The sequence below is a fragment of the Melanaphis sacchari genome, unplaced genomic scaffold, assembly GCF_002803265.2.
Source record: "Melanaphis sacchari strain LSU unplaced genomic scaffold, SCAv2.0 Contig132_pilon_pilon, whole genome shotgun sequence".
Taxonomy (NCBI): domain Eukaryota; kingdom Metazoa; phylum Arthropoda; class Insecta; order Hemiptera; family Aphididae; genus Melanaphis; species Melanaphis sacchari.
This window is the reverse complement of record NW_020270545.1, coordinates 1,440,486-1,456,022: the sequence shown is the minus strand read 5'-3', so window position 1 is coordinate 1,456,022 and position 15,537 is coordinate 1,440,486. Positions and strand designations below refer to the sequence as shown.

Below are 15,537 nucleotides of genomic sequence, written 5' to 3'. Positions count from 1 at the left end.
GTTTAAAATTTAATCATTTTTTTTTTTTTTTTATATACTATAATCATTCAAGAAATTGAAAATTACATTCGTTCTTTAAATTTAAAGTTTATAAAATTCATATCCCTAGTATGACGTTATGTCATTATAACAAGATTTGGGAATTATATTTTCGATTAAAATGATCTATGATAATTAAAAATTGTTAATGACGAGAGATCAACACAATAATGATATTAATAATAATAATAAAAAAAAATGTAATAAAATATATTTTCGAAACCATATAAATATGTCTACAATATTTTCATTTATTACCGTGAAAAAAAAAACCATTGATGTACTGTGATATGTATTATAGTATAGCGTTTGAAAATAGACTATTAAACGAAGCCTTGCACATTAAAAATTCGTCATCTATTCTAACAAATGTGAATAAAGTAAATTTTTATTTTTGTATTTTTAAATTAAAAATATAATTTGATTAGATTTAAAATAAAACATTATGACCATCTAAAACTTTTATTACGTTTATAACTCTGACTTCCAATTTATATTTTCAAAAAGAAGACGACTACCATTTTTAAACTAAAATTGTTTGCTCCCATAATCCGTATGACAAATAGTTACTGTTTAAACCATAATTTGATTACGAAATCGGTCTGGTTTTACTTTAAATTTTGTTTTTATTAATAATACGTTTCGTAATGAATTACTCTCGTTATACTAGCTGTTAGCAAAAATCCATTTACCTAACGTAATATTAAAAAAATAAGTACAGTATTAGTAAAAACAGTAGGTACAGTAGAAGTCAAATGTACAGGACATTTTTTTTAGTTTTGTCAATCTCTGTATATCCCAAATACCAACTAGACCTAATTTGTGACCAGAAATCATTCTAAATTTGAAAATCGAAAGATTTTTACTGACTCAAAAGGTGATGACAGCCCGAGAAAAACATTAGCCATTGTAAAATCAATACATTTATAAATCTGAAAATGTTTATGGTAACTATTATCAGTTATCGTTAAGTTATAGTGGCGTTTTAAACTACTTTTATATAAAGAGCAAAGATTCTTATATGAAATCTACACACCCACCGTTTTATTAAATAGCCCTACATATACCAAAATCGCTCTCTTCACTAGCATTGCCACTATGAAAAAAGTAATGAACAACTAATTTGGATTAAGTTATATATTATGTTTAAAGGCCATATTATATACTATACATTTTTTATTTTAAAGGTTACCTGAAACCTGTTAAACACTTTTGGTGCATAAAAAATAATTTTAAAGAAAAAAAATATATTGTAGTAAATATAAAATTCTCTCAATTCCATGTAATGTGAAAAGTATGTTATTTTCACTTTATTCAGATATGAGAACAATATTTAATATGAATAGCTGAACAAAAACAAAAACCTACAATTCATTGCTTGTTAAAAAGGAATTTTATAATTTGGAATTATCTTAAAGAATATTCTTTACGTGTACTTTAATTGTTTTCTTTTTTACACATATCCGTTTCTATTATTTTTTCTTCTTCACTAATTGCATAAAATATTATGTTTTTGTTAAAATGCTTGTGTTTTGTTTCCGCTGTTAACTATTTAAACAAAAAACCCTTCTAAATGGTTAATACCAAACATTTATTATGACTCGTATTCGCTATTATGTCGGTAACGCAATAGTTTAATTATTTAACAATTAGTTAGTGTTTTGAATACAAAACAATATTTGCGTAATCTTCTTACGGAGAATCACTCATAAAGGTGCATTTTGTGTTACCAGCCTATATAGATTCCAGGCTTTCGCGATCAAATAGTTTATTAGGTAAATAAATTAAACTAATTGAGATGTGTAAACCAGATTATAAGAGATTATTAGTAAGTGCATACGAGTTCATGAGATTATGAAGGTATGACTCGAAATCCAGTAGGTGATATATATTTAAATCACATTAGGCTCATATTATGTTACCAGCTTGAAACGTACGTGTTTGATTGTCGGATTGCATACTATACTGATTACAATACAACTCATCATCGTATTAAGCATTAAACCTAAGAATGATTCTGAATGTAAAAACATTGGCATAACTCATGAGACTGAATTGTTTCCTGATATTATATTGAATTATATTATATACCTACCTAGTTGCGTAAAGTTTAACGAAAAAACAATGAACAATAAATCCTAATTATTTTAATATTCAAATATATTGTATAGTTGGTCTTGTTTAAACATAAAATTAAATAATTATTGCTTTAATTTTGAAAATTATATTATACGCCATAATTTATCGAGATACTATATCAATAAAATTTAGCAGAATAATTATAAAGTTGATTTCATGTTAAAGTTTTTATAAGTTTGTTCAGCCAATAATAGTTTTTATAATACAACAAAAAATTTTGCTTGGTGAAAATTAGGAAACTTAATAATAATAATAGTAATAAAAAAAACTTTCAGATCTTTTCTGTCTAATTATTATTGTGCTGAAAATACAGAACATAACTGCAATACAACATATACAGACAATATAATTTAATTTTATTGTTGTAAGTTTGAAAACTTCATCAGCGTAACTACGTGTATAAATATATTATAATACTATAATACGCATATGATGTGCACAATATTTCACTGAAGAAAATGTGGTAGCGACTATTTACAATTAACAGTATAATATTCACTAAATTATCTGCATATTTTGTGTTTGAAGTAATTTATATACATAAGTGGTAAATTTTAGTTAAATATATTGTAGTATTATATTCATTACGTCTTTGTTTTAGAAATCTTTTACTGAGACACTGATTTTGATATTACAAAAATGTTTTAATGGTATACAATCAACTATTGAGGGCAAGAAATGTCGTCGTGTTCTTCCGTAAAATAATATTATATTTACGGTGTTGATGAACGCCAAATGAGTGTATATTTACCATTAACCAATAAAAATTCAAATATTTACAAAAAATTAACGAACTCGTAGTCATAAAACATTATACTTTCGTAGTAATATATTTTATTTATAAAAATTCTATATATAAATATTGATTAATGTAATATGATCGGGATTGTTTTAGATAATGAAATAAAACACCTGTAATCTAAATAATATGACTAATTGTAATATTACTATTTCATAAATATTTATCTTATTCACATTAATGAACAATGTTCTTTATATCATTAACATTATAATTTATAAATAATAATAATAATTAATTTATACAAGTATGCAAATCATGTACTAATTTATTTTTTTAATCCTCATTTAAAACCCACATAGAAAAATTTAAAATATTTACATAAATATTAATCATCTAAAATTGAAAAGAAATAAACACAGGAAAAAAATGTGTTTTTAAGTAAATCAAAAACCATTATTATGGTCAATAACAATTGTGGCTCTTAAAATGACATAGTAAATAGTAGTTAAGATATTATTTTATAATGAATAATCAAAAAAAAAAAAAAAGTTATTGTAAAATTGTATTACCTTGAGACATTTTATTATGTTATATTACTAATTATGTGCAATGATTATCTGTTTTTCTTTTAATATTACACGTTTTTGTGGTTTGCTGCTACGGGCAACGGTTGTTTAGCTTCAAAGTATTTCTTAGCCCCTTTGACGCCCACACGGCCGACGTCGATTTCAGGTAGGGCGCATAATACTCGGCGAGCCCATTCCACGTTTTTGCGTTGCGTTATCAGAAACTGTGAAAATGACTTAATATTAATAATAATAATAATAAAAATTAAATTAAAAACAGACACGTGTGGAGGAAAATACACTCTTTTGGCAAATTTGTATATGTTTCGTGATTATAATACGTGTGGGTTTTTACTAAATATTTAACTTATACGTTTACTTATAACTTCAAAGAAAATCATATACAATGTTTTCAAAGATCTTTAGACCGTGTACAAATACAAGAGCATATTCGTGCTCGCTGTTTTTATGAAAATATATTGTCGATTGGTTATTATCTGGATAAATAATATACATTTTAACAATTAAGCTTATGCGTAATAACGATCTTGGGCGTAAATGTTCACGAATCACTGGTATAGAAACACAACTGTAGAAACGACAACGTCAAGACGATCAAAAATGACGTACGTCTTACATATTTACCTATTATAAACATTTAGGTGTCTAACGAGAGGTATATCTACCATGATTCGTGATAATTCTTCAAACATTTTTGGCAAACTTTGAAGATCATATTGTACAGTGAAACTATTAATAGTCTTACCAATTTTGGAATCGGGTAGTGTGATAATAATTTCCGGCCATGGAAACTATTTAAAATATAATCACGTCGCAAACGAAGTATTCTGAAACCTTATATAGGACGACATCATCCGTGCTGGTCGCGCACTCAACCGTTTACACAAAGCGATTAAAATATTTAATTATAATATTTAATTTAACGCATTAACCTACAAACAATTTTCTTACGCATCCCCAAACGGAATTCCGAGAATCCTAAGAGTTTAAAACAGTTTCATATCGTCCGTATCTTTTCCGATTTCAAGTGTCAACATGATAATATATTGCATTAGTTTAGTAATATCCCATCCCAATCTAAACGGGGAAGAAGCATTTCAGCGGTTTTTTTTTCTCTAATAGGATACGGCCGTGCATTATAATATACAGGCAATGTGATAATATATTATTTTTCCGTATCAACCATTTTTAACTTTGTGTATGGGTGCTACAGCCTTCCTTTGTGTGATCTAATTTTCAACCGAAAATCTGTTTATACCTACAGTCATATAATACGGAATATAATCTAATTGTCATAGTCGTACGAAATCCTGTATATTATTATTATTATTTTGTTATACTTTGATACATGCTGAGAAATGTAAAACGTGCCGAATTAGGGTGTCGACAACAAACCGACAAATTGGAATATCTATGTCAGTTTTCATACTTGGTTATTAATTTCAAAAAAGCCATTCGATATTCCTCGGTTAAAACAATATTAACCAAGTCACTTGGAAAAAGGTTTCAAATTTCTGCAATAGTTATATTTTAGCACTTAGTTTTAACAATCGAGAGGATAAATAATTTTATTAAAAATGTTTTTTAAAGCAATTAACAATATAATTATCAAATGTATGGAATGCATTAACTTCAAATATTTTAAAATTAATTTAAGTTTCTTTTCACAAATACGTATGTATTAAATTTATTTATATCGTATGCTGAAATATTTATTTTTATTATTATAATTAGATCCGACATAGCAATAAATGATAAAATGTATTATAATATGAACTAAAATATTATTATTTGAGATACTATAACTTTGTAAGTTTATGATAATCATAACTCATAAGTAAAACGTTGTAAAAATAAATAAATAGAAGCAAATTTTTTTGTTTTAGAAAAAATGACGTGGCATTAGCTTATAATTATAGACATTGTTAATACTCTAAGAAGACAATGAGGAAAAAAATAGGGGTGGTCTCATAATACGTGGTTTACATAATTTTCATTGTCCAGAGAATAATAATTTTACTACAAATTATTATGATTAACATTATTATTGTTGAAAATTTATTATTTTTTTTTTTACCAGCGAAGAAAGTATTCTTCTAAACTTGAGTAGCTATGGTGTAAATTGTATTGAACTTAAATTGTAGTTTTGTATGTTAATAAATATATATTATATTATACTCTTTTTTAATTTGCAGTTTGAAGTACCAATATCTTTTAGAAATATATATAATAAAATAACATGTAATATCTTTCCTTTAATTTTGTTGAAACTTATCACATTTTAAGTTAAGTTAGAATTTAGTGATTACTCATTGCATAGAAATAGTAATAATTCTGAGCAGAGGCTATTGCCAGCATCTATTTCTAGAGATATTTTATAATACGAATTTTGTCATTAAAATTTACTGATTTTTCAATTGATTATTTGGTAGAATTAAATAATTTATAGATAAAAAGTTAAGTATACTAAATTACTACTTAATACTTATAATATATGATATATAAATAAGAAACAATAACAAAGGTTTTATCAAAAACTAATGTTTGCAAATATTTCCATTATTCTGTGATTTTTTTTTTTTTATATATGATGACATTTTTATATTGGACCTTTAAGAAACGAACCAAAAAATCTTTTATTAAAAATCTCCATCTTTCAAGATGAAGAAAAAGCTTTTATCTGTTTCTAGAAGTAAAATTAGACATACAAAAATATATACATTATGTAAAATTAATATAACTAACTATATTATATACATGACTTAATTCATCGCCTAATTTAAAATCTAAAATGATATGTAAGGTTATTTTTAAAAGAATTTTTTTGTATTTACATTTATGTTCAAACTAACATCTAAAATTTTTTTTTTCGTAAAATATAAATAAATTATACCTAAAAACAAGGTTGTGATACTGTTCAACAATTTCACAACAGAACAGTTAATTAAAGAAGTATAGAAATGATACGTAAATATTGAATAAAGACAATTATACTGACCTCGCGAAAACTTAGTTTTCCATCACCATCTTCATCTGCGTCTCTAATAAGCCGTATAATCGCTGAGTGAGTCCATGGAACACCACGTACCATCATCATACCTTTGAGGTCTTCGACATCTAAATATCCATCGTTGTCCGTGTCATATCTAATATTATTATTATTATTATTATGAAAAGGATGTTACTTTTTAATCCTTAGCAAACTTAAATTACTGGTATTGTAATTAATAAATCAAATCATATATCGTTTTTCTATTATGAAATAGTTTGTGATATTGCAGATAAATAACGTAAACCGGCGGCTATTTTAAACTAAATTATATTGTATTATTAATCAGCATGAAATATATACGTTTAAAACATTTTATACTTCAAATTATTGTTATTTATTTTAACTTTAATCTTAGTATAATTTAATTATTTGATATTGTTTTACAATTGTAATTATATAATTTAAAAACTTTTACAAAAAGGACAACACCCGTTAATAGTTATAAAAATAAAAAAAATAATTTTATTTAAATTTTTTTATTATTGATAATACTAATAATTCTACTTTTAATAATAATATTTATTATTTGAGAATATCTTTACCCTGCATGTGTATACGTTTTCTACTATTTTATAATTTATTTAAAAGTTTTACAACTATTTTAAATTATAAAACTATACAAAAAAATAAAAATTTAATTAAAAAATGAGTTTAAGTGAATAATAAGTAATAAGTATTGTGCAATGTAGTTATAATTAATATAATAAACAAAAATATGTTTACATACCTTATGTTTAACAAACAGAAAAATAATTCGAAATTAATATCAACTATCAAGATTATTAAGTAAGTATGCTATTATCTATAATAGAAAGCAATAAAATTATTATGCGATAATACTCCAGTTATAATAATAATTAGGTACTAACTATAAATACTATAATATGAAATGATTAAAAAAAATATTACCTAGTAAAAGTTTTTTCATAACGTTTTATTAAATTTGGCGAAAGTTCTGGAAATTCTTTTAATATATATTGTCGGTCTTTGAATGAAAGATTTGAGAACATTTTTTTTTTTTTTTTGTATTTTAACTAAAATAATAAATAAACAAAACTGTTCTTATTTATTTTAACGTAAGTTATAAAAATAAAATAAATGTTGTAGCAAAGATATCACATTAAATAAACGAGAATACGTTATCGACTTATCTGTTACATATCATTACAATAACTGTTTTATTTTTGATTTGTAGTGTCATATAAATACTATTGATCGAAGTTTACCGGAAATTCAGGAACACAACCATGACCACGGAAAATTGACATTAGCTATGATAATCCCATTGAAAATTACGAATTGAGTTGTCAAATCATGTTGTTTTTTTAATATTGTCCTCGGCCTTGGTGGTGGTTGAACACGTTCAGGGGGATACAGCGCAAAGGTCGATGATGATTTTTCATTTTTCAGATGCATTTCATTGAGGCAATAAAGTGCAGAATAATGAATTAATATATGTTTAATTTATTTCATGAATATCAAATAATCTAGTTTGCTTACGTATGACAAATGTGTATATTTTGTATTACATTTAATTTTGTTTGATTAAAAAGTATTTCAATAAAAAAGACGATACTATAATCTCATCATTGGAAAACAATTAGATACGACACTGAGTACCTACTGAATTAATCCATTATGCAATGTTTCTCAGTAAAATAGTCCCTAACGTCTTTCATTTTAGGTTAATTTTATAGTCTAATTAGGGAAATACTTAGCTATCCTTAAATATACATCATTATTAAATTACCTACTTGTGTAATGTGTTCACTGTAATTTAAGTTTTATTTAGCTCTCCTAAAGACAAAAAAAACCACAAATTTAATAGTAAGTTTTAAACTTAAATCAGGCGGAAAACTCTTAAATTGTTTTGAAATTAAAAGAAAATAAAACTAACCACTGAAGGTAATATATTATATAATAATACTTATTTGTGGTTAAGCTTTTTCCACTTGATAATTTATTCTCTATTTTAAGAAATCTATTAAACCTAAAATATGTAAGTATTTTGTATTATGAAATGTGTAAAATAAAATATTTATATGAACGGTTTAAAATGTATAGACTAAATATAATTTAATAAGTTTTATTTTTTAATTATATTTTCTTCAATTTTTGATTTTGATACGCAATTTTGTTAAATAATTTAACTAAGTTTAAATGCAAAATAAAATGTTTTACTTAAAATATAATTTTAATTATTACCGTGATTATTATTAAGTCTTATGTAGTTATAAGAAAACATTATCATTTTGCGACTAATTTTACAAAATGTTCAAGCTTAAACTTTAAAATCAATTTAAATATTTAAAAAATATCAATAAACAGTTTACATACGAGTAGATATTCTCAATCAATAAATAAGGGCATATAAGTATTTAATACAATTCTCCAGTGTGCCGTCTAGTTTTTACCTTTTGTGTATTACTTGATGAAAAAGTTGATCACTATTTTCTATTGTTGACATAATTTATAAATTGAGTAAATTTTTCAGACCATGTGGCTTATTTTGATCTCAATATTTACAAAAATATAGTTTAATTGTATAAAATTTAATTCTAAAGCACAAATAATATTTAAAATAAAACAAGATCTTAAATGTCCTTTTGTTAAGTTTAACTATATGTAACTTTTATTGCAGCCATGTAGCTTAAGATGATAAATATTTTTCATTTAGGCAAAGTTAAATAATTTTTCAACTAATTGTATTTATTGAGTAATGATGGCATAGAAATAGAAACTATTTTTGAGTTTTGATTACTTATATTGAACATTTATGAATAATTATATAACATGATATAAATAAACATGTAATAAATATATTACTTTTTACTAATAATATTATCTTATAAATATATATATATGTAATTCAAAACCAATTTTTTTTGAAAATACAATAACTAATAAGTGTAATTAAATCATTTGCTATTTTGAACTCAATTAAGAATATAACAAATAGATTAACATTTAAATATAAATACTAAAATGAAAGAAATTAAGTTTATTTTTGAATAGAATCTAGTAGATATATTCTTAAAGTGTGAAAAATGGTATTTTTTAGTAAAACAATTAATATTTTGTTATATAATTTTACAGCAAAAAATTAACCTCTAATGTTGACAAACAGAAAGTGAGGGTTGTATATTTTTAATTATCGTTAAAAATTAAAGTTATATATTCTGGATTCGAAGGAGAAAAATATGAATTGATAAGAAAACTATGGTTTTAACTATAATTGATAATTATACTTTTTGATATTTAAAATGTTAAGTTGTTATAAAATATCAATGTTATCATAATAAACTAAATATAATAATTAGTAATATATATATACAAGATATTTAAATATTTCTATAATATCTGTTATCACATTTTTTCATTGAACTTATTATTTTGCTTAATTGTCCATTAGAAAAAATGAGTGAAGGAAAATATGAATGCTTATTATATAAATCATAATATCGTAAATAAAAATAAAAACAAGATATGAAGAAAAAATCGTCACATGTATATTTTTGTAAAACAATTTTGTAACGAATGAATAATAATCAAACACAATTTACACACTTACTCATTAATAATAATTAATTATAGTAATAATAATAGTTTTAATAATATTAATAACCGTCCTTAGGACAAAACGAACAAATTTTGATCGATATATTTATGTATTTATTATATTATGTATAATACTAAATAGATATGATAGAAGTATATATTATTATTAAATGTATATTACACATTATATTGTATATAAACACACACGGATAGTATTTGTAAATTAAATTTCGATCGAATACACATTAGTTATAACCGAAAGAAAAATAGCATTAACTTCTAAACAGAGTTGGCATCTTGTGTGTGCGAATACGATTACACTTATTGACTTATATTTAGTTATATTATATAAGTAGCGACAACGTGAATAAAACAATTTTTTTCTAATTGCCTATGTAAATATTTTTTTTTAATAATGAACATATTACGAGCTATCAAAAACTTAAAAATATTACTACTTATTAGAATTTAAATGTTAACTATTTTATTTATGCATTGATACTTGACATTAAAAAGATTATTATAACTTTATATAAACATTATAAATTATAATAATGTAGTACGTTATAATACAAATAAACCGAAAGTCGGAAAAGAATAAAGTAATAAATAATATATAATAATAAAGTTTTGATACAAAATTGAACAAAAAAAAAAAAAAAAAACAACACAAAACTGTAATGGTAATTATAAATTCAGTTGAAAAACTAAATTCTAAGATAAAACAGTGTTACTAAATAGTTAATTAGTAGTTGAACAAAATTGTTTTAATCAAACATTATATAATATACGAATTTTTAATTAACTTGATAAAATTTACGAGAATAATGTTTATAATATAAAAGTATAGTAGTTAATTTTCATGTTTTATAAATTAAATAAAAATTTCTTAGATAATTTATAAATTATAATAATAATTCATAATAAATTGATAAAAAAAAAAATATATGTTTTACAGATCTAGCTATCTAAAATACAAAACAAAAATTGAAAAATTTCGTGTGTGTTTTTAATGTAAAAATGTATTATAATATATCAGTATTTTCATTAATATTTTATTTAGGTATGTAATTAAACTATTATATAAATCAATAATTCCTAAGGGTAACTCGTTATCGTTATCGATACCGATTTTAATCATAAATAATTATTATTAAATATTTACACCAAATAAAATGTATTAATATTAGTAATAATAAAAACTTTATTCACATTTTTTTTTTTTAAACGCCATACCTTATTTAACAGTAGACTAACGATGTCGCTGGTGTGCGAATCAATGACAATTTTACTTCAATAATTGTTTCCAACTTAAATACAAACAACAACAATATTATTACTTAGCCATTAATATAATAAATTTAAACACAGATAATTTAAAATTCATTTTTTACAAAAATTATAACATTTAACAACTGTTATCCAGCAAAGAACAAGCAGTATTGGTTATTTGGTGGATTACTCACTATGGATGTTATAATATAGATATTATTGTACAGTTTTATAGGGTTATATTAAATTTTATATAATTAAATATTAATGTGAAGATGTAAGGAATTCGTCTAGTTGTCTCACTCTCAACACATAAAATAGTATTATGGAGGACGTTTCCAAGTTTGATTCACGTTTACAACAGATATTTGTACCAAAAAAAAAAAAAAAATGTGTTGTTATAACAAAACTTAGGCAGGTAATGTAATCAGGTAATGGAAATCTATTCGAAAAAAAATGCATCTATTTGGAATAATAATTGTTGAATTTCACAAGTTTTTTATGATTTAGTGTAATTAAATTAACACGAATTTAATGGAATTACTCCACTATATTTAGCTGGTGTGTAACGCTAAACAGAATAATTTTTTATTGTAAAATCATTTCACATATCAAAATATATTTAATTTCTGTACTAGACTGGAGATGATACATATCATAAAGACAATCGAACATCAGAAATATTACATAGCATTTCATGTTAAATTACTAAAGATGAAACATTTGATATGAATAATAATAATAATTTGATTAAGGTTATACCAAATTTTAACCATCATAATCATGTTTGATAACCTCAAGTAAAATAAGGATTTAAAAATTGAATTACGAAGTACCTAGTTCAAAAGCCAATGGAAATTCATATAGACTGAAGTTATTAAACGTAAAATGAATTTAGAAGAGTTTATTATAATATACAAACGTTCAGATGTAATATGAGTACAAATGTTAGAAACGTCCAAGGGAAAGATAAACAGAGGAAAAATCTTTGTTTAATATACATTTAGGAAGTTATTAACAAAATATATTCATAATACAATTAATAATAATAAGAATAATATTGGGTAATATTAATAATATAATAATGATAATGATAATAATAATTAGGACTATATAGGACTATGTATTTTATGTTTACATAACATAAAATAAGATAATAATACGAATTACACGTTTATAATTATATAATTAAACGCAGCTTTCTTGTTGGCTAGACATCAATGGAGTTCGTACTGTAACGATTTCCCGATGATGGTAAGGTGGTAACCGGGATGATACCGCAATGGTTGTCGAAATATGCTGTTCAGGTCTGTAGCCATTGTTGCTATAACCTGGGCCAATTGATGTAGCGGGCTGTAATCAATATTAAACAATTTTTAAATTGATCGCAAGATAAATTATCCCAAACATTGTTTTCCTATATTTTTATTACCTATATCAATATATTTATATTATGCGTATGATCTTAGTTGAAATATTTTTATTGTTACGAATATTATTTATTTTTTTTCTCTCCTTAATTTTATTACCTTATTCTTTACCTTCACCTTTCAAGCAAAAAGTCACTAGTGGGTGACTTATTAATCATGTAAATCACAATGTATTATTCTTTTTTCCCATAAACTTATTGGTTTAATTAGTATAGATTGTAAATTTATTATATATAAAAAAAAAAAAATTCATACTATATATTCATTAACATTTAAATATTGAAAACATATTTATAATTTGATTAATTTGTATTATAAATAATTGATCGAATTACGAGATAATATAAGTATGATAAATAAAAACAGTTCAAAATTTTGATAATTTATCTTAATTTTAACTAATTTTTATTTTAATACATAATATTATATTACGCGCAATATTATTATGTTGATAATTATATTTTTTTTAACAATGTTGTAATATTGTGTTTAATATTGAGCATTATTGTTGAATTCTTTATTAAAAATATAATAAATACATAATATTTAAAAAAGATGTAATTCAATATTATAAAATTTTAAACTGAGCTGAGTTTGTAACATTTTAATTTGTAAATACTAATAGCCAATTAAAATTATTTTATTTTCAACATAGGAAATATGGGAAGTTTTTCAATTTATTAGATTAAATCACTTTATTTAATTTCACAAAATTGATTACAATGAATAATGAAAAACAAAACTGATTATCTATTTTATGTATAGGTAAAAGATGTGATAATAGATTTGCTTTAATCACTTCAGAGGTGTTTCAAGATTTAAGGTAATGTATTTAACACAAACTTCTCAGCTTATGGGAAGGTACCAGAAATGTTTATCTAACTTAAGTTTTACCAACCAATTATTAACGGTTGTACAAATTTGTGATTAACTAAGTGGATAGTGGTTTACCTGAAAATGGGTTTTCTGATCAGTATAAATGATAATATTAACATTTATTATACACATTTTTATCATCAAAGTAACCTTATATTTTACAGATTTACAAAAAAAAAAATGTCAATTTATTTTAATTGGGTTATTAATTATTATTGATTTATGCGCATTACTTATTGTATGAGTGATTATTTGTATGAAAAGCAATTAAAACATAAAATTTTATAATATTTGTTTTGGTAACATTTTAGGCACTCATCGAGAGAAAGAGAAAAAATATATGAAAAAATAAAAATAATAGTATGAACTATATACATATTTTATTTGTTTAAGTTTATTTTATAAATATAAATTAATGGTATTAAAAAAAATAAGATTTGTCGTAAATAATAAGTAATTTGAAATTTAATATATTGTAACATTTTAAACACATGATGTCGTAGTATACAATTGTAGTTTTCATTTTCATTTTTAATTATATATATTTGTGCTTATCGAAATTATAATATATTATATTTAGATGCGTAGTTTGTTATATTAATCTGATTTAATATTTATGCAGGTGGATAATATTATAACATTTATTAAAACAGTACATAATATTATAATTGTATAATAGATTGAGTTATATTATAGGTATATTATTTACTGTACATATATATTACATCCACTCAATGTAATCAAACGTTTTATGAAATGGATATACATTACATAAAATTTGATCGTAACTATTGATGCTTTTATTTTAATACAGTGGAGACAACACATATCCAATTTGTGAAATGAAAACCGTTAGTTTACACTTTATGTAATTTTTGTTTTTTAATTTATATTAGTTATATAGGTAACTTTTTGTGGGATGGTTACTGAAAAATAGCGCTTGCACTTAATTATAATCTATAACAAAATAATATAATAATATATCAACTAATATTTGGGTACATAAATTAGGAAATAGTGTTGCTATGTAGAAATGTAATTACTAATACGATTATGCATATCAAAAATATATTTTATTAACAGACATGTACCCGAGTGTAATATATTTTATCTCGAAAACGATTCCTAGGATTTTGTTAGAATTTTAACCCATGGAAATAATATCAAATTAATTATTAATTACTATTGTTATTTTTCAAGAAAAACTTTTCAAAAAGAGCACATCATGTTGTTAAAATGCCTCACAAATGCCTTTTTATGTGAAATAAGTAAAAAAAAAAAAAACTCAAAATAATCATAAAAATATTACAAATTGACTTTAAGAACCTTTAGAAATGCTATGAATTGTATGATTGTTTGATTAAATTACATGTAATAATACAGAAACGCAATGAATCTCAGTCACAAGATTTACATGAGGAACTAAGCGAAATAAATAACAAACGTAGAAAATACGAGAAAACAGGAGAACGCGAACAACTGCAGTAGTTTACGGTAGATCAATTACGAGATAGTAATAGGAGAACTGAAGGATCACAAGAACAAAGAGATCAGTGAAAAAAGCTTACCACGCGTAACGCAACACTCGTAAAACGTGAGTTAAAGTATATATAGTATATAAAACATTGTCAAAGAGATATAAAATTTTGAGAAACTGAACCCGACCCAAATTCGGTCACCCGTTACTTCATAATTAAATTGTGTCATGAGTATGTTATTTGTAATACTAGTTTATACATTATATTTACATTTTAATATTATTATACTATTATTTTGTCATAACTGCATAATGGTAATTTAAATTTTTCGATCGCTATTTCACAAAAGTTTTCAGTACAGACA

The 15,537-nt window shown here is 23.3% G+C and overlaps 2 protein-coding genes across 2 annotated transcripts in view; both read right to left on the bottom strand.

The window, feature by feature from the left end:
• Positions 1 to 3,406: 3,406 nt before the first annotated feature.
• On the bottom strand, positions 3,407 to 7,608 carry LOC112591382 (EF-hand domain-containing protein D2 homolog). Its single transcript, XM_025335191.1, has 3 exons — positions 7,469 to 7,608; positions 6,506 to 6,653; positions 3,407 to 3,710 (listed from the first exon to the last, which is right to left on the bottom strand). Exons 1-3 carry the CDS (start codon positions 7,567 to 7,569, stop codon positions 3,555 to 3,557), a joined length of 405 nt encoding a protein of 134 aa, XP_025190976.1. The 5' UTR covers positions 7,570 to 7,608; the 3' UTR covers positions 3,407 to 3,554.
• A 4,899-nt stretch (positions 7,609 to 12,507) lies between these two features.
• The window catches only part of LOC112591371 (hemicentin-1-like), a 184,078-nt gene continuing 181,048 nt past the window's right edge, over positions 12,508 to 15,537 (bottom strand). Inside the window, 1 exon segment of the mRNA XM_025335178.1 lies at positions 12,508 to 12,742. Within this exon segment, the coding sequence (XP_025190963.1) occupies positions 12,578 to 12,742 (165 nt within the window). The 3' untranslated portion in view covers positions 12,508 to 12,577.